The 20,149-nt window shown below is 43.8% G+C and overlaps 1 protein-coding gene across 3 annotated transcripts; it reads right to left on the bottom strand.

The window, feature by feature from the left end:
- Positions 1–1,061: 1,061 nt before the first annotated feature.
- On the bottom strand, positions 1,062–19,623 carry SLC66A3 (solute carrier family 66 member 3). 3 transcript variants are annotated; one of them, XR_009154635.1, is made up of 8 exons: positions 19,424–19,623; positions 13,807–13,889; positions 13,651–13,720; positions 8,780–8,837; positions 6,484–6,604; positions 5,050–5,091; positions 4,226–4,373; positions 1,062–2,409 (listed from the first exon to the last, which is right to left on the bottom strand). XR_009154635.1 is itself a non-coding variant. In XM_058178555.1 (7 exons), the coding sequence occupies exons 1-7, from the start codon at positions 19,570–19,572 to the stop codon at positions 2,321–2,323; spliced, it is 612 nt and encodes a 203-aa protein (XP_058034538.1). In that variant the 5' UTR covers positions 19,573–19,622; the 3' UTR covers positions 1,062–2,320. The 3 variants fall into 3 exon arrangements, 1 of the variants encoding a protein (XP_058034538.1); XM_058178555.1 differs by lacking the exon at positions 4,226–4,373 and having other exon boundaries at positions 19,424–19,622; XR_009154636.1 differs by lacking the exons at positions 1,062–2,409; positions 4,226–4,373; positions 8,780–8,837 and having other exon boundaries at positions 5,064–5,091.
- Positions 19,624–20,149: the final 526 nt, after the last annotated feature.

The raw sequence follows: 20,149 nt of genomic DNA, 5'->3' as shown, positions 1-20,149 counted from the left end.
TATACCCCGCCCTTCTCCGAAGACTCAGGGCGGCTTACAGTGTATAAGGCAATAGTCTCATTCTATTTGTATATTTTTACAAAGTCAACTTATTGCCGCCCCAACAATCTGGGTCCTCATTTTACCTACCTTATAAAGGATGGAAGGCTGAGTCAACCTTGGGCCGGGCTCGAACCTGCAGTAATTGCAGGCCCATGATGCTCACACGAGTGGAGCTGCAAGCACCTGTGATACTCGTGCAAGTGGGGCCACAAGCGCCGACACTCGTGCAAGTGGGGCCATAAGTGCTGACACACAAGTTGTGCCGCGAGCCCCTGCAATGCTCACAAATGGGGCTATGCATGCGGATGGACACACCAACCGGCCACTCACGCAGCATGGTTGCAAATAGGCTGCGGACTGGTAGTGGGCCACAGTCCACAGCTTGGGGACCCATCCTAGAGTGGCCCAGCCAGAGCCCTGACTTGAACCCTATTGAACATCCCTAAAATTAGCTGTCCACCGAACCATCCAACCTGAGCTTGTGAGGATTTGAAAGGAAGAATGGCAAAAAATCCCCCAATCCAGGTATGCAAAGCTTATGGCGTCATACCCCAAAAGACTCAAGGCTCTAATTGCTGCCTAAGGTGCTTCAACGAAGTCATAAGTGAAGGGTCTGAATGCTTACACCAATGTGATATTTCAGTTTTTTTCTTTAAATAAATGTACTGATATTTCTAACATTGTTTTCACATTGTCATTTGTAAAATCAGTGAAGGGGGTCTGAATACTTTCTGAATGCACTGCATATATACACATAAACGCACACCCACTTTGGTCTAGTCCGTTAAGGCACCAGGTGAGGAGGAGGCGATTCTGAATTCTAGTCCCACTTTAGGCACAAAGCCAATTGATTGACCTTGGGCCAGTCAATCCCTCTCAGTCCTAGGAAGGATGCAATGGCAAACCTCTTCCACAAAACTTTGTCCAAAATACTGCAGGGACTAATCCAAATAGCCGCTAGGAGTCCATATTGACTCGAAGGTACACACACAAACACTCACAACAGACATTAACTTACGTGGTATTGTAATTTAAAATGTTTAATCTTTATGTCATCTCAGATGGAATGCATGTAGATGTTTTTTTCTTTTAATCCTTACAAAAATCCTGACAAACCAGGCTAAATAAAATGTAGCTTGGCCACCTCCGTAATAAAATCTGTTGCATCTCTAATTTGACAAAAATCCTTTACCAGGACAAGCTGAACTCATAAATACTTAATTTCTCTGCAGATAATTTCCCACATAATAGAGCAGGTCATATATATATTATTCCCATGTGACATGCACAATTATTCAAGAGTTAAAGAAATTTTGAAAATGTAATTAAGATACTGTACTTAACATTAAACAAAAGCACTTTATTTCCTTAATTAAGTTTAATTGCAGAAAGCTGCATATTTAGTTCAAAGAATAGACACAGAGCTTTACTAATATTTTTTTGAAATGCCGCCGTTCTTTATTGCTGAAGTAGCTTTCAGAATTAAGCACTAATGATACGTTTATACTTCTTGAAACCTAGTGGGACACTAAACCAAGTTCAAAGAATTGCTGAAATATTGTTGATGTTCTTCAGGTTTCATGTATTTGTTTATATTTGGAACCAAAGTATAACAGTTAACAGCTACTCAAAATAGTGATACAAATTTGGTTCAAAAAATATAGACTGACACATAAACCCAAACAAAGTATCAAGTTTAACATATTTAAAGTGCAGGAACTGAAATAAAAGGATTTTTTAAAAAAATTTTCTGGTTGAAGCTGTTTTGAAATACCCTTAACTAAATAAAATACACAGGTCTTTTTTTAAGAGGAAGATTTAGAAGAAATTTAGCATGAGGAAATCAGAGAAAGATTTCCTCATAGGCTAGTTTATCTTTGGAGGATAAATTTCACCTTAATGAAAAAACCCCCACAGATAACAGTTGCCAGAAGTGCAGTTCTGAAAAGCCAGCAACTCAATAAATATAAAACATTAGTTTTCTGTTGTCTTGAACTGTTGTTGGTCCTACTGTGCTAAAAGGGTGGGATTGTCCACGGAGATAACCAACAAATAAAAATCAACCAATTTGAGATGCAATCTGCTCATATAAAATGAAATACTTTGTTCATCTAGCCAATTATTTTTTTTACAAACAGTAAGCGTAAACATCACAATGCACCTGAGGTGTTGGCACGGAATGTCAGGTACATATACAGTATGTAAACATCAGCTCTCCTTTAATGGAATGTCTCATTTTAGTCCATGTTGTTTAAAAAAGGGGGGGAGGGTCTGCATTTTAGTCTTGCTTCTTAGCCTTCCGGTATTCCAATATAGTAGTGATGACCCAAATATTGAGAACCATCATGACTACAAAACGGATCAGAACTAGAAAGAGGAGGAAAGAATACTTATTAGCAATTACATACCTTGAAATAAAACAAGCAAATCAATTTTAAACAGGAAATAGCTTCAATAGCTTTCAAAATGATAGCACAATACCTATGCTAGGAGAAGAGAAACTCCTGAATACAAATCATTACACTGTTCCTCCACCCCCCCCACATTCCTTCCAAACTTTTTTTGTAGTTTGTAGCTTTTTTTTTCCCCAAAAAAAAACTTTTTTTGAAGTTTGTAGCTTCTTTAAAAGAAGTGACATTTTGGAGCGGTTTATAGACTTAAATTTAATTCCTTCTTCCTTCCACAAAAGAACTTTCAGTCCTACTTAACTTTGTGTTTCAAGAAGGGCACAAGAGAAGTCTCAAATTGAAAACAAGCCCTTCAGTAAGGCGATGTCTTTTTCCCAGAAATAAATTTCTGCACACCAAACCTTGTAATACAGTGGGAATGTGAATCTGACTTAGAGAAGGAAAAAAGCAATATCAGACCATTACAAAGAAATATGTTTGAGTTCTGGGAAAGTAGAAAGTGTAAGAAAGAAATTCAAACCAACGCTGTGACTGGATTAGGTACAAGTGGAAGTAAAGAGAATTTTTGATAGGCTTTCAAGATTCTGTTACAACACCTACACTATATTAAAAGTGCATTCCAGGATTCCTAGTGATTCCCATTTTATGGCCTGATTCACTTCAAAGGGCAGTTTGGGAATCAACCACATTTCTCAATTACTTTGTAACTAGGAACATAAGGACATTGATGACAGATGCTTACCCGACCACTCTTTGACTAGATTATAGGAGGAATTCCCACGGCTTACGTAGATTCTTCTGTCACTTACACAGAATCCCTCACAATCACAGTATTTAAAGTCAGCTCTCATAAAGCTGTATCATCATCTCAGCACATACAGGTAAAGAAATCCTTTCTGCCTCGATCAGGCATTTGCAAAATTACATTTTTTTCCCCAAATAGAAGGAATTAATAAAAAACCTAAAGCCTGTCTTTCCAGAAAAATATACATTATTTGTCTGCATGTAAGCATGCATAATTCAATCTCTACAGGGAAGGCAAATTTCCTGTTCTGATCATAATTGCAAAGAGAACTCCTTCAACGCTCCTACTCAAAGCTTTGGAGGATGAAATGCTAATGAGATGCTTATGGGGTTGAATCCTTCTTTCACCCCCTGAAGGAACCTCCCAGGTTTTACAGAATGCTTTGCAAATCCAGCAGAGTCCTCCACTGAATGAGTGTGTTCCCCCATACCCTTCTCCGCCTGTTTCAACTGCTCAAACATGACTAAAATTTGCAGTCAAGGATTCCTTGCTTCTTTTTTTAATTTAATTTATTTTGTCATAACAGTATATATAAGCATTAACATGAAATAACTATATAATATATAAGCTTATATATGAACATAAGTATGTAATAACTATATTAATTGGATATAATAAAGAAGAACAATAGGACAGGGAACGGTAGGCACGTTTGTGCTCTTATGCACGCCCCTTATAGACCTCTTAGGAATGGGGTGAGGTCAATCATAGAGAGTTTTCGCTTCACACCTTCCTTTTGATTCTTAAAGAAAAGTGACTTGTGAATGGGAAAGTTTGTGTTATTCTATTGAGCCCTTTATTCTAATGACAGCTCTTTCCTAGTTATTCTTCTCTTGTCTTCCATAGCCAGTAAGGACATATGGGTAGTATTGAAGCATCCTCCAAAGGAGGACAGATACTGCAAGGACTACAAGTAGTCCACAAAGCGATACGGACATAAACCACATCATCACGAGACTGCATCATTTACCAATCTTGGCAGTCCCCGCTGCTGTCCTTAAGAGAGGTTCACAGGTCATTAAGCAAGGACCTCCACATAATTTCCTGCTAGCTTCCAGCAACCACAGTGCGAAAATCAGTTCCAAGCGCTGGTCGGCTGACAAGGAGGCTGGTAAGTGCTAGCAGGTGGGGAAGGATACATGAGGGGTCAGCACAGGATGCTGCAAGCACATCAAGAGTAGGAGTGGCTGCTGCCAGGTGGGGGAGGGTGTGTTTCAGTGGGGCTGGTGTGCCCTATTATGAGTCCAACAAGGGTTGAGGTAACTATTGCTGGGTGGGAGTGACTTTCAACCTTCCCTGCCGGCTTCTCCATTGGCTTTGCTTGTGGGAAGCAAAGCAGGGAAGGCTACAAACGGCAATCCTGTGACTCTGAGATGCTACAATTGTTGTAAGAGTGAACCGACTGTCAAGTGCCAGATTGAGATCATGTGACTGTGGGGGTGCTGGGAGGGCTGAAACATCAAGGACCAGTGATAACTACCTCTCATTGAGGGCCACTGTAATTTCAGTTGCTGAGGAAGTGGTTAATAACCTAGGACTACCTGTACTGGTATTTTATTGTTATAGAGTATAATAAAATCTGAAAGCCTCTTGTCCCTTCGAAGATCATAGCAGGGGTATTTTGAGTCTTTCTCTTAGGTACCCACTTTCCCCAGAGCTGTGATACTGTTGACTGCTAACAGTTCTTGCATCCTTTGCCAATGTTATCTCTACCTTCCTCTACACTTCCACTTTTTCTGGAGAATATATTTAAAACCCCTGCTAAAAGACTCCCCAATAACAATGTAACATTACCTGTAGAATCCTTTGTAGTCATTAATGTTGTCAATATTCTGGCTTTAATTGGGAGAAAGCGAGAGATTTTGAAAGTTAGCAGATTTTAAATAAATGAGCTTCATATTTTAGCTGACAATTCTCTTTCCATTCTCTTTCAATCCTGGCAAATAAGATAGGCAGAACCGTTATCATGCCTGAGGGAGAAATCTTGTCGAGCATCTGCTTGAAATGTTCCTCCCCCCACCCACTTTTGGTATGCACTCACTCCTTCCCCAGTGGTGGGATTCAAGTAATTTAACAACCGGTTCTCTGCCCTAATGATTTCTTCCAACAAGCAGTTCACCAAACTGCTCAGAAAGTTAACAACTGGTTCTCCCGAAGTGGTGCGAACTGGCTGAATCCCACCACTGCTCCTTCCATAAGATAAGCTTTCAACAAAAAATAGTATCTTTCAGGTATTTGTTTTCATTTTCTCAGCAATTTTTGCAGGACTTAAAACCTCATTTCAACAAACTGCATTTAACATTAGCTCATAAACGTTAACGTTGAAATTCTTCCAATAATTTTAAATTTCATTCTATTTGGTCCAGTGGTTAAGGCATCAGGCTAAACACAGACTATCAGGAGTTCTAATCCTAGCTGAGGCTCAAAGCCAACTGGGTGTTGTGTCTGCGGGCCCCGAGCCGGGCTTCCTGGCAGAGAGTGACTCGGAGAGTGAAGGGGAAGAGCCAACAGGGCTTCCCTCTGCGGAACCTTCCTCTCTGGCTCCACTCCAGATTCCAGAGGCAGGCCAGGTGGAGGAGGAGGAGCTGACACGGCCTCTTTCCCTCGACCCCTCCTCCTCCTCCCTGACAACGCCCCAAGAGCCAGCTGAGGAGGATCAATCGTGGCTAGATGCAAGACAGCAACACCGAGTGAAGCGTGCGCAGCAAAAGAAAGGAAGGGGCTGGCCCAGGGAGTGCTGAGTCACGGAGCCACACCCCACAGAGTATAAAAGTGAGTGGAGCTGCCTTTGGGCTCCATGACGGACAAAAACTGACTTTTGGAAACTGGCTGCTTTATTGCGAGACTCAGGAATTGGCTTTTTGGACGTCTGTTTACTTCTGAACTCTGGGTTGCTCCAGCAACAGACCGCAGTAGCATTGAAGAGATAAGGAGGACTTGGCAGGCAATCGCAGGTTTGTTGCCAGAGCTGAGATCTGTAGCAAGAATAAATTGCTGGCAAATATAGTCAGCTCGTGTGTCTTCTGGGGGGGGGGGTTGAGGGGGGCAGAACACTGGGTGACATTGGGCCAGCCACTTTCTCTCAGACTTAGAAGAAAGGGAATGGCAAACCACTTCTGAAAAAAACTTCAGGTAGTCTCTGAGAATTGGACACAACTGAACCGAATGGGAAAAAAAACATATACTGAGAAATTCCACAAACATGTCAGTAGGATAGATATCGCTTACCTGCACAGGTGTATATGGCTAATCCCCAAGTTGTGGCACTCACTTGTTCAGAATCTCTAGTCTGCCAAAGACACCGGAGCTGAGCAAGTTTACTTGCTGCGCTGACCACTGTGCTCAGATTCTGCAGAAATGGAAGAATAGGAATGCAACTGTTAAAGCAAAGATCACATTGAAAGGTGGGAGATGTCCATCACTCAATTTTTTTTGTAAGCAGAAACTGAATCACTGTTGCTGCCTATTCAGAAAATATTTCATGTCCCACGACCTAAAGGGCAGATTCAGCTTCAGATCCAACAAAGCTGCTGGCAGCTAGTGAAGATGATATTTAATGCTTGGGTCTGCATCGATGCACTGAACAATTCCTTTGCAACTTATGCAAAGCCATATTGAGATTTGTTGGACTTTAGACTACTGTACAATTCACCTTCCATAGTTAATAAATCATGGTCCAACAAAGATATTTTATTGTAGATCCTGTTTAATTGAGGGCTCTTCCAAGGTGGCATACATAACACAAGTGACAAGACAATTAAAAAACAACTATTAAAATTAGTAGCTCAAAAACAGAACCCCAAAGCAACTGCAGCCCCTTTCTAGGAACCTGCATCTGATAGCAGATCCAGTAAATACTGTAGAAATGGGAAACAGCTTATTCTCATCTAATACCTAGAGACACATTTTAGACCCAACTTAAAAAGGCCTGATAAGAAGTCAGGATATATAGAGTTGTGATGATATCAGGAGCTCCTAACTATGGGCTAGACTATATTGGCCTAGGCCAGTGATGGCTAACCTTTTCCAGACCGAGTGCGCAAAGCATGCATGCTTGCACCCCCAAAATGCAATGTGTGCAGCCCCCATGCATGCACTCTGCCCCCGCACACATGCACATGTGGCTCCCCACCCCTTCTCCACACAAGTGCGGCAGAGACCCAAAACCAGCTGGCTGGTGGGAGGCGCACACGCATGCGCGGTACAACTGAGCTGGGGCGACGGCTTGTGTGCCCACAGAGAGGGCACTGTGTGCCACCTCTGCTTCGCGTGTCATAGGTTCACCATTACGGCCCTAGGCCATTTATTCAGCCAGTAATTTAGCCAAGATCGATGAGTTGATGCAGGCTAGTGTTTTACTGCCCCAAAGATGGAGAACTTGAGGCCCTAGAACTGCACTGGGCATGCCAATCACCGTTAAGAGTTACAACTGGCAAAAATTGGTGGCAACTACTTTAGATACATAACATAATAAAATAAAAAAACTTGACATAGTTTTCTTTTTTAAAAGAATTCCCCTATCAATTTAGGGGGAAAAAATTCCTGTCCTTACCATTTTTCATTGCTTCATCCCCTTGGCTCATTCAGATACCCAGCCCAGCCCCCAGAAGGATGTCTGCTCTAGGTTATTGTAAGGTATGGCCTTTATTAATAATCATACTGATCAGTAGTGTAGTGAAATAATATATGATCACTCCCAAGGTTAGACGATCATTTTAAGTTAACATATTTATTTCTTCATAACAGTTAAGAGCTAGACGAACTTGAATTTTCTAATACAATTTCTATCCTAACTTATTCTTCTTATGCAGTGGTGGGATTCAAGTAATTTAACAACCGATTCTCTGCCCTAATGATTTCTTCCAACAACCAATTTGCCAAACTGCTCAGAAAGTTAACAACCGGTTCTCCTGAAGTGGTGCGAACCGGCTGAATCCCACCACTGATCTTATGGTTTCCAAATCTCCATGTTTTTGGACTACTTTGATCTGACTGGCTTTACAACAAGGCAAGCAGATACTGAGATATTTCAAGGCACATACATTGCCCAGTGTACCCACAAAACTTTAAACTTTAATCAAACTTTAATGAAGCACCCTAAACTTTAATGAAATACCAAAATTATTAAAGGAAACAGTTAGACCCTCTCTTTACTCTGGCCTCTTGAGCTTGAAGTAGCAAGCTATTTTGTAAGCACGGCATACACTGGGCCGTGCCCAAACCAGCTACATGATGTCACTTGCCCACCTTTTTGCCTCCCTGCAGAGACCCATCATGGCCTAAAGAGCAACGTCTTTCCAATCAACACAAAACGTAGAGGGACTCAATTTCAAGGGCTATGCCACATCACTAAGTGATGATACATCTTAATTCAAGCAAAGGAAATCAGAAGATAAACAATGAGCTTCTGATTTTTTTCATTTCCGTGAAGTTCCTGCCCCCACACACTTTGTGGTGTTTTCCCATTACAAACTGCAACACGTAGAACGGCTAATTACATAAGCACACCCTTTCAACTCCTTACCATACTCAAGTCCAATATCCATTCCTGCAGAGTTAAAGCATACCATCCTGCCACAAATCTAACCTTTCAGGTTAAGATACATAATGCAGGTGAAGATTAAAACGATGCTGGGTGGATCTGTGGCATAATCTGATTTTAACCGATGCAGTCACTTTATTGTGCTCTTCTCCTGTCCTTATTTGCAATCCTTTTGATATGTCACGGATTTCAATCATCTTTAACCTTCACATCCACATACATTAAATTATTCATCAGGAGAAGATGACTGAACTAATAAGCCTAGAATTATTAATTAACAATTTGCTTTTTGCACTTGTGCATGTTCACCCAAACTGCGTAGACATGCCCTCAGGACCCCCAAGAAAGCTCTCTGTAGGTTAGCAAATCCAAGTATGTATTACAAATGAGGATTGTGAAGCAGTTCAGAAAGAGATCGGGAAAGGGTTTCAGAGCGTACAAATGAAACACCTGTTTGCAACAGCTGCATCTTTCCCCAGAATCCCAAGTGCAGTGGTTAGAATGCAGTATTGCAAACTGACTCTGCCTACTGTCATGAATTTGATCCTGACTGGCTCAAGGTTAATTCAACTTTTCATCTTTCCGAGCTTAGTAAAATGAGGATCCAGATTGTTGGGGGCAATATGCTGACTCTGTAAACCGCTTGGAGGGAGCTGTCTATAAGTGCTATTGTGCTTCATATACACTTATACGAAGCGGTATATAACTGTTATTTCTATTATGCAGTTACATCCTGCTCCTGGGAAATGATGTAGCTGCTTTAAAGAGTTGGGGACAAATGTTATACTCATGTCCCTACTTGTTGTGAAAGATCTGAATCCAAAGCACTACAGCCCCATTGCACCAGTGGTAGGTTTCAAATTTTTTTACTACCGGTTCTGTGGGTATGGCTTGGTGGGCATGGCATGGGAAGGATACTGTAAAATCTCCATTCTCTCCCCACTCCAGGGGAAGGTTACTGCAAAATCCCCATTTCCTCCCGATCAGCTGGGATTCGGGAAGCAGAGAATAGATGAGGGCGGGGCCCGTCAGATTTTTTACTACCGGTTCTCTGAATTACTCAAAATTTCCGCTACGGGTTCTCCAGAACTGTTAGAACCTGCTGAAACCCACCTCTGCACTGCACCCATTTTGCAGAGATGGATTTATACTGGACACAGAATGAATAAGCTTGACATTCTCAGCTTTCATTTCATACTCCAGATCCACGGACCACGGACGTTATGGGCATCACGGAAACCTGGTTGGGCACGGAAGGGGGGGTTCCCCTAGTAGAGATGTGCCCATCAGGTTTCCGAGCATTCCATCAGCCGAGGGCCCAAGGTAGGGGTGGCGGTTATTATTAGGGAGAGTCTGGAACCGAGGGAAACCACTGTGCCTCAGATAGCTGGGTGTGAAACCCTCTATGTGAAGTGGGGTCGTAGGACTCAGGTGGGCTTGTTGATCACGTACCTGGCTCCTTGCTGTGTGACAACAGCCCTGCCCGAGCTGTTGGAGTTGCTAGCTGGGTTGGCAGTTGAAACCCCTAGACTGTTGGTCATGGGGGATTTCAACTTGCCATCAACTGGCACGGCATCCTCGACCGCTCGGGAGTTCATGGCTTCCATGACGGCCATGGACCTGACTCAATTAATTGATGGCCCTACTCACATTGGGGGAGGCACCCTAGACTTGGTTTTTATCTCTGGCCAGTGGTTGAATGATCTGATTTTAAAAGATTTAGTTATCGACCCTTTGTCATGGTCAGATCATTTTCTCCTTTGTCTGGACTTTCAGACTGCTACCCACCGCCGCAGGGAGACAGAACCAATGCGTTGGTTCCGTCCCAGGTGCCTGATGGACCCTGAGAGGTTCCTGACGGAGCTTGGGCCGCTTCCCGAGAATCTGGCCCACGGCACGACTGAAGAACTAGTCGTAGCCTGGGAACAGGCCGCGGCTGGAGCTTTGGACTGTGTCGTGCCTTTGCGGCCTCTGACCTGGCGTCGGTCTCAACCAGTTCCTTGGTTCTCCGAGGAGCTGAGGGAGATGAAACGCCGGAGAAGACGCCTAGAGAGTGTCTGGAGATCCAGCCGTTCTGAGGCTGACCGGACACTAGTTAGGTCCTATAGCAGGACCTACCTAGTGGCACTGAGGGATGCGAAACGTTCCTACGTTTCCTCCCTCATTGCGTCGGCAGATAACCGCCCGGCCGCCCTGTTTCGGGTGACCCGTTCTCTCCTTCAACAGGAGGGGCGGGAGGACCCCCTACAAGGGCGTGCCGAGGAGTTTAACGGTTATCTATACGATAAAATCGTTCAGCTTCGGGACGGATTGGATCAAAATTGGGTAGATCCAGACGAGAGTTCCGAGACCCGTCTTGTTGAGGTGGTTTGGGATAATTTTGACCCTGTGACTCCCGAGGACATGGACAGGTTGCTGGGTAGGCTGAATGCCACCACATGTTTACTGGATCCGTGCCCCTCCTGGTTAGTACTGGCTACACAGGAGGTGACACGAGGCTGGCTCCGGGGGATTGCAAATGCTTCTTTGCGGGAGGGGGTCTTTCCCGCTGCCTTGAAAGAGGCGGTGGTGAGACCCCTCCTCAAGAAGCCTTCCCTGGACCCAGCTGTTTTAGGGAATTACCGGCCAGTCTCCAATCTTCGCTTTACGGCGAAGGTTGTAGAGAGTGTGGTGGCATGTCAGCTACCCCAGTACCTGGATGAAGCTGTCTATCTAGACCCGTTCCAGTCCGGCTTTCGGCCCGGATACAGTACGGAGACAGCTTTGGTCGCGCTGGTGGATGATCTCTGGAGGGCCAGGGATAGGGGTTATTCCTCTGCCCTGGTCCTATTAGACCTCTCAGCGGCTTTTGATACCATCGACCATGGTATCCTGCTGCGCCGGTTGGAGGGGTTGGGAGTGGGAGGCACCGTTTATCGGTGGTTCTCCTCCTACCTCTCTGACCGGACGCAGACGGTGTTGACAGGGGGGCAGAGATCGACTCCGAGGCGCCTCACGTGTGGGGTGCCGCAGGGATCGATTCTCTCACCCCTCCTGTTCAACATCTATATGAAGCCGCTGGGTGAGATCATCAGTGGCTTTGGGGTGAGATACCAACTGTACGCTGATGACACTCAGCTGTACTTTTCCACCCCGGGCCACCCCAGCGAAGCTGTCGAAGTGCTGTCCCGGTGTTTGGAAGCCGTACGGGTCTGGATGGGGAGGAACAGGCTCAAACTTAATCCCTCCAAGACGGAGTGGCTGTGGATGCCGGCACCTCGGTACAGTCAGCTGCAGATGCGGCTGTCTATCGGGGGCGAGTTGTTGGCCCCGATGGAGAAGGTACGCAACTTGGGCGTGCTCCTGGATGGTCGGTTGTCCTTTGAAGATCATTTGGCGACCGTCTCCAGGAGAGCTTTTTATCAGGTTCGCCTGATCCGCCAGTTGCGTCCCTTCCTGGACCGGGATGCCCTATGCATGGTCACTCATGCTCTCGTTACCTCTCGTCTGGACTACTGCAATGCTCTCTACATGGGGCTCCCCTTGAAGAGCACCCGGAGACTTCAGCTAGTCCAGAATGCGGCTGCGCGGGTTATTGAGGGAGCGGTTCGGAGCTCCCACGTAACACCTATCCTGCGCAGACTGCACTGGCTACCTGTTGTTTTCCGGGTGCGCTTCAAGGTATTGGTTACCACCTTTAAAGCGCTCCATGGCTTAGGACCGGGCTACTTACGGGACCGCCTACTGCCGGCCTCTATCTCCCAGCGTCCGGTGCGTTCCCACAGAGAGGGACTCCTCAGGGTGCCGTCAGCCAAACAATGTCGACTGGCGGCCCCCAGGGGGAGGGCCTTCTCTGTGGGGGCTCCTACCCTGTGGAACGAGCTTCCCCCCGGGCTTCGACAACTACCTGACCTTAGGACCTTTCGCCGCGAACTTAAAACCTATTTATTCCATATGGCTGGACTGGCCTGATTTTAAATTTTAAATTTTAATTGTGGGTTTTAAATTGTTGTAATTTGTATGGGGTGTAATGTTATTTTAAATGTTTGACATACTTGAATCAGTTTTTTAAGGGTTGTTTTAATTATGGTGTATGTTTCTGTTTGTATTTTATTTGCCTGTTCACCGCCCTGAGTCTTTCGGGAGAAGGGCAGTATACAAATTAAAACATTATTATTATTATTATTATTATTATTATTATTATTATTATTATTATTATTATTATTATTATTATTATTATTATTATTATCCAGATCCACAAATTTCTAACTTTCAAGCCACTTGGGATCCAATTGGGATACAAACTCTTGTGCAATGGTTCTTGTAATACTTGGGAAATATCTTTATGATCATTTTAAGTTAACATATTTAAGTTAACCATGTCTTTATGATCTCATACATCCTACCTGCAAAATGAAAAAAAAAAGTTCCATTTCGGAATCCAATGAGTACCAATTTCCTATAAAAGCATGACCCCAAGTCAGTTATGTAAAATATCACATATATATTCACGTCTACAAGCTGAGCTTCCAAAGCCTTCTTCAGAAGTTTTGGACTCCAAAATCTACCAGTCTCAGGCTGAATGCCCCACAGTTAACAGGGATAATAGATTCTGCAGAGCCACTTCTTCTATCCCTGAATTAAAAGCAGGCCCACTTCTGCTACACTTGAAAACTTCTCACAAAGTCTGTCTACACCACTGAAGAAGCTTCAGTTGCCAATGAAACACATTAATCTGACTAGAAAATGTTCGGCTAAGATCCTGAACATGTGAACATCTAATAAGAACCATGGAGGAAGGCTTAATTCTGAAAATGGGATGGAAGAATGACGATATAAATGGAAAAAGAACAAATCCATAAAGTGAAGGATACATGACTGTGTAAGGCAAAGCATGCTTCATTTTGCCATTGAAATGCAGAACAAGCAGGCAAAGAATGATATCTGAAAGAAAACAAAACAAAGTTCATTACTGCATGGTTGAGAAAAACAAAAGAATGGTGGAATAATAAAGGAGGAACAAATCCTACCTTGCACAATCATGAGGGGATATTCTATATATGTTAGCAGAGGATGACGGTAGTAACTCATGTATCTCAGACAAACAAGGAAACTGGAAAAGAAAGCATAAATTCAATCCATGGGGCCAATCAGACATAACCAGCCCAGTCATCTGAGAGCAAGCTTTATTCTTCTTTCTTTTCCTCCATTGACCTAACTTCACACCAAATAATTCCTCAATTTTTAAACAATTTATCACAATATTCAGACCAAACCAATTGAGTTTAAAGGCATCTCGAAACCAAGGCACAAAGGCGGAATTTGATCTTCCCAGGGCAGCCATAGAAGGTATTGTATTGGTATTGGTATTATTGGTATTATTGGTATTGGTATTATTGGTATTGGTATTATCTTGTCTTGGCATTGCATTGCATTAGTATTGCAATGGTATTGGTATGGTGTTGTACTGGTGTTGTATTGGTGTTGTGTTGTACTGGTGTTGCGTTGTACTGTACTGTACTGTACTGTATTGTATTGATTAAATTTATATGCCACCTTACCTCACTCCGAACAGTGACTCTGGGTTGCTTGCAATTAAAATCATAAATATTAAAAATATTCAACATTTAAAACAAGGCAGGAGATAGAGAAACAAGCAGACCAAGAGCTGTCAAATAAAAGCCAGGGACCCAGCATTTATAGCGCCTGGAATCTTACCCTGATACGCTCCTGAAATTGAATTAGAAGGCTAATTCTGCCAATTGTGATTTTTACCAAATGTGACATTACAACCACGCAATAACAGGAAACAACAGGAGCCAAGAAAGGAGAGAAAGCTGGATTTCACATGTTTGGATCTAGTGCCATGTTTTGAACGAAGCTGTACTTTTTAATACAAAACACTTGAAGAGAAATTCAAACCTCTGCAGTTTATACTTGGGATTAGTTCACAAATAACAAGAAAGGCTGGTTTCCTGTTAAAAGCTGTAGTAAACTTTGGGCTGATATTTTTTTTCCTCCTGGACTTGGATTAGCAGTAAATTCAAATGCACTTAAAATATATGCAGCTTTGGGATATAGTAGTTTTTGATCTTGTGAGAACAGTCTCAGAGCCTTTCCAAACTTGCATGCAAGTACAGTTTTAAAAGGGAATGCTTGTTTAAAATGTCAACTTGGCAAATATTGAAAATAAAGCATAAACTGGTTCTTTTTTGTAGCATTGGTCACGCATAAAAAATAGACTGGAATGGAAAGGAAAGGAATAGGAATAGGTATAGGAACAGAATAGAATAGAATAGAATAGAATAGAATAGAATAGAATAGAATAGAATTCTTTATTAGCCAAGTGTGATTGGACACACAAGGAATTTGTCTTTGATGCATAAGCATAAATAACATATAACATAACATAACATAACAACAGAGTTGGAAGGGACCTTGGAGGCCTTCTAGTCCAACCCCCTGCCCAGGCAGGAAACCCTACACCATCTCAGTCAGATGGTTATCCAACATTTTCTTAAAAATTTCCAGTGTTGGAGCATTCACAACTTCTGAAGGCAAGTCGTTCCACTTATTAATTGTTCTAACTGTCAGGAAATTTCTCCTTAGTTCTAAGTTGCTTCTTTCTTTGATCAGTTTCCACCCATTGCTTCTTGTTCTACCCTCAGGTGCTTTGGAGAACAGCCCGACTCCCTCTTCTTTGTGGCAACCCCTGAGATATTGGAACACAGCTATCATGTCTCCCCTAGTCCTTCTTTTGTTAAACTAGACATACCCAGTTCCTGCAACCGTTCTTCATATGTTTTAGCCTCCAGTCCCCTAATCATCTTTGTTGCTCTTCTCTGCACTCTTTCTAGAGTCTCAACATCTTTTTTACATCGTGGCGACCAAAACTGGATGCAATATTCCAAGTGTGGCCTTACCAAGGCATTATAAAGTGGTACTAACACTTCACGTGATCTTGATTTATCCCTCTGTTTATGCAGCCCAGAACTGTGTTGGCTTTTTTAGCAGCTGCTGCACACCGCTGGCTCATATCTAAATGGTTATCCACTAGGACTCCAAGATCCCTCTCACAGGTACTACTATTGAGCAAGGTACCACATATACGGTACTGGTGCATTTTGTTTTTTTGGCCTAAATGTAGAATACTGAAATACTGAATATATCTCTGTTCAAGAAACTTTTCAAAGCCAAATACTGAAATCGTCATCTGGACCCCATTCTATGTTAATTCTACTAGAAGCTCTTCCTCAAACTTCAATGTTCTGATACAATCTAGAATTCTGGATGTTCAGTTCCCACAAAACATGCCAGAGGAGTAGAGTCCAAAGAAAAAGCTGTTCCATATAATTTAAAGGAAGAAAAGTTATTTTGTGCCAATCTTAGTTTCAATGCCACATAACAGAGGCATGCAGAACTTGGATCTGAAGCAGGAGAAAGTATTTTGTATTTTGTGAAGCATCTGTGCCTTGCTTAAAGAAGCTGCACAATACCTAACATGGATTCGGGAAAATACCTGTTTGAGTTCACCTTACAGAATCATCACCACCTTATATCAAAATGCACGCTTTCATGAAGTGCAGAGTTCCTATTTGAGACCAGAAGTGGCTTTATTTTACAAGTGCCAATGAGAACACAAGTGCTATCACTGGACCTAAAATATCTTGTCCACTTTACATCTCAATATGCGTATCTCAATCACATAACTTTCCTGCATTTATGGCCACATGCAGTATTCTGCAATCATGTGATCACTTTTTATGTTTTTGCTGAAAACCAGTGTTTACTTCTCGTCTTTGGCAAAAATGCCCGCAACAAATGATGAGTTTGCTTAACAGTTGCTGCAATAAAAAGGCCATAAAATCAGATCGGTCACGTGATGAGCCCCTTTACAACCATCACAACTTATGAGCATAATGGGCAGGCTTCATTATGGTCGTATGTTGAGGACTACCTGTATGTAAGTTTTCTACTGCAGATATTAATGCTGCCAAAGTCATGGAAGCCAAGAGTAAAGATGTCATAGAACACTAAGGACTTGGCAAAGGTGTCATCTGCTCACAAAAAGTAGCACCTCAGCTTTTTTCAACCCAGTATCTTCAGGAAGTACAGAATTTTCAACTAGTAAGGCCAATAATAAAGCTGGCTGAGAATTATGGGAGAAGTGTCTGGCAGGCAAAGGCGAGGGAAACTAAGCAAATTTGCCAACCCTTTGGAGATTAAAAAAGGAGGACACTGGCTGAGTTGGCAAAGTGTGCAAGGAAAGAGATCAAAAAAATGACTTGAGATTTTTCTTGTTCAAATCAGAATGTAAGGAGCCAAACTAAACGGCATACAAAAAAGTTAAAAGCTTCTCTGATTTCCTGTGGCACAGCGCTAAGCTCGAATTGGCTTTCATTCCTTTTGGAGAGGCTTAAATGCCAGTCCACCAGAGTCACTGACTCACAAGCTTGTAACGATATTATTATAAAACTGCAAAGAACAAAGAAGACAGAATAAAAATCATTTTTTTTAATGAAAGGAACAGGCTATCTGGCCACAACTGTCTGCCTCAAGAATGCACTTTGTTTTTTTATAGATAGGTATTGATAAAGGGTAACAAGACACTTAGGAATTGCAGAACTGGCACTATCAGCCCAATAAAATGTCATTCTTAACTTCCATGGGGGAAGCTTCAGCACAACTATCCATGAAGTGCAAAAGCCGAGTAAGAGATTACGATATACAGCTTTAGATTCCCCATGCTTTATTATTCTTACTGTGGGTTTCAGAGCACACAGTTTAGAGAATAGCAGAGTTGGAAGGGACCTTGGAGATCTTCTAGTCCAACCCTCTGCTCAAGCAGGAGACCTTATACTATTCCAGACAAATGACTGTCCTAGTAAACAGTCTGAAAAACAACCTTACTCAGCCCAGATAAAGGGAGAAAGAAGTTGACACAGCTGAAGAACACCGGATTAGAGAAAGTTGCAAAAGTCCACTGCTAAAAAAAAGTAAAACTTTTCCTAAGAATTTCAGTGTGTGGGACTCACAGTGGGTTGGCCTGGAACCTCAAGTATCTGAGATAGAAAAACGTTACTTGGCATTGTAAGGAAAATGTAGCCATGAGATGCTCCATGGCACTGATGTTACCTTTTATTATATTTACAGGTAATCCTCGATTTACAACAGTTTGCTTAGTGACCGTTCAAAGTTATAACAGCACTGAAAAAGTGATTTACGACCATTTCTCTCACTTATGATCATGGCAGCATCTCCACCATCATCTGGTCAAAATTCGGATGCTTGGCAACCGATTCATATTTAAGATGGTTGCAGTGTCCCAGGGTCATGCGATCACTCTTTTGTGGCTTTCTTACAAGCAGAGTCAAAGGGGAATCAAGATTCACTTAACAACTGTCTTACTAACTTAAGACCTGCAAGCAGTGGTGGGATTCAAATAATTCAACAACCGGTTCTGCCCTAATGATTTCTTCCAACAACCAATTCACCAAACTGCTCAGAAAGTTAACAACCAGTTCTCCCGAAATGGTGCAAACTGGCTGAATCCCATCACTGCCTGCAAGTGATTCATTTCACAACTGTGTCGAGAAAGGTCGTAAAACGGGGCCAAATCCGCTTGACAAATGTTTCATTTAGCCACAGAAATCTTGGGCTGAAAACTGTGGTCATAAATCGAGGACTGCCAGTATTGTATGAACCGGATAGGGGTTTTTTGGGAATGAATCTGGAGTCCAGTTTTAGGCTCTCTGTATGTGCTTCCTTTCAGGGACGCAACTGAGGGCTGAACAGTCTGGTTGCGGCTGCTGCAACTTTCTTTTCCTTGGCTTTCAAATCCAACCAAAGGCTTGTTTTGCCAGCTTCTCCTCCTCCTTAGAGGCCTACTACAACCACGAAGCCAAACTGGAGAAAAGCCCAGGGCAGCTGTTGGCTTGAAGTGGCGCCCAGAAAAAAAAAAGCCCAATTCCTGTGCAGAGACCAGAAAAGAAGCAAAGCAGCCAAAGCCGGAAAAGGAGTGGGGGGGGAGGTGAAAGCGGCCAGATGGGGCTCTAGAGGGAGTCCCAGAAGATGCTTCATATCCTAGATCAGGGGTCTCCAACCTTGGTCCCTTTAAGACTTGTGGACTTCAACTCCCAGAGTCCCTCAGCCAGCAAAGCTGGCTGAGGAACTCTGGGAGTTGAAGTCCACAAGTCTTAAAGGGACCAAGGTTGGAGACCCCTGTCCTAGAGCCTCTTTTTCGGCGGGCGGGGGGGGACACAAAAAACCGCGGCCAGAAGTCGCCAGCCTGTTTTCCCCCGAGGTTACGTTATGCATCCGCCCCCGAAGCTGCTGATTCGGGCTGGGCGTTGTTATCTTTTCCCCGCCGCGGGGCAGGTTCAGAAGAGCCCCTTTGGCATCGGTGCCCGGCAACAAGAAGCCGCAGCCTCCAAAACGGGGAAAGCGGCTCGCTGGGGCGGGAGGGGGCGGGAGGGGGAAAGATCCGACCCGCGTTCCCCTCCGCAGGTCTCAACTCCTCCTCCGTGGACAAGAAGCCTTCCCCTCCTTCCCAAAGACCGGGCAGGCGGCGGACGAAGAGCGCGGAGGTTGCCGCTGTTGCTGCTGCTGCCGCCGCCGGGCAACTTGGCGGAGAAGCCTTTTGCTTACCCGCCGAGCTCCAGCACTAAACTTTCCAGGCTGACTCCTCGGGCGGACCTGGCGGCCACCAAGGCGGCTCCCTGGGGCAACTTCAGCACCAGGCAGGCCGCGATGGTGCTCCAGTTCGCCGCCTCCAGCAAGACCGAGCCCGGATCCATCGCGCTCCTCCGCCGCTTATTCCAAGTGGAAGACGCGGCCCCGCCCACCGGAGCCGAACGGACGAGGGAGGGGAAAGGGTTAAAAAGGTGGGAGGGGGGAAAAAAGAGAAGGGGCGGGGAAGAAAGTAGGCTTGGTTGTCATGGTTACGAGGGAGTTCAGAACGGAGGCTCTGCTCCTAGCCTGGATGCACAGATTTGCCAGCCTCGATCAATTAAAACTCTTGATTTAGGGAAATTATTCTTCTCTTCCTCCATCTCGCCCCTTCTTATTCTTATTTGCTCAAGGCAGATAGAGGCAGCTGTACTTTGCATATGCCCAGAGGTATTTTTTTTTTTAAAAAAAAAACCCTTCACACCACGTGCCAGAACATGTTCTGGTCCAGGGGTCTCCAACCTTGGCAACTTTAAGGCTGGCGGACTTTAACTCCCAGAATTCCTCAGCCAGCAAAGCTGGCTGAGGAATTCTGAGAGTTGAAGTCCGCCAGCCTTAAAGTTGCCAAGGTTGGAGACTCCTGTTCTGGTCTGAGTTCCAACTCCAAATTCCGCTTTCTTTAATTGGAGAGGATGGAGATCTATT

This window comes from Ahaetulla prasina, chromosome 1, assembly GCF_028640845.1.
Source record: "Ahaetulla prasina isolate Xishuangbanna chromosome 1, ASM2864084v1, whole genome shotgun sequence".
NCBI classification, from domain to species: Eukaryota; Metazoa; Chordata; class Lepidosauria; order Squamata; family Colubridae; genus Ahaetulla; species Ahaetulla prasina.
Note: the sequence above shows the minus strand (reverse complement) of the source record. Positions and strands in the feature narration are given on the sequence as shown.

Excerpts from the sequence above, each read along its gene's own strand:
- SLC66A3 (XM_058178555.1), bottom strand. The coding sequence starts at position 19,572 with ATGGATCCGGGCTCGGTCTTGCTGGAGGCGGCGAACTGGAGCACCATC. Across the intron at positions 6,605-8,779 it reads GGATATTGGACTTGAGTATG|AATCTGAGCACAGTGGTCAG; the intron begins GTAAGGAGTTGA and ends CCATTTCTGCAG. Across the intron at positions 2,410-5,049 it reads GACTACAAAGGATTCTACAG|TTCTGATCCGTTTTGTAGTC; the intron begins GTAATGTTACAT and ends TCCTCTTTCTAG.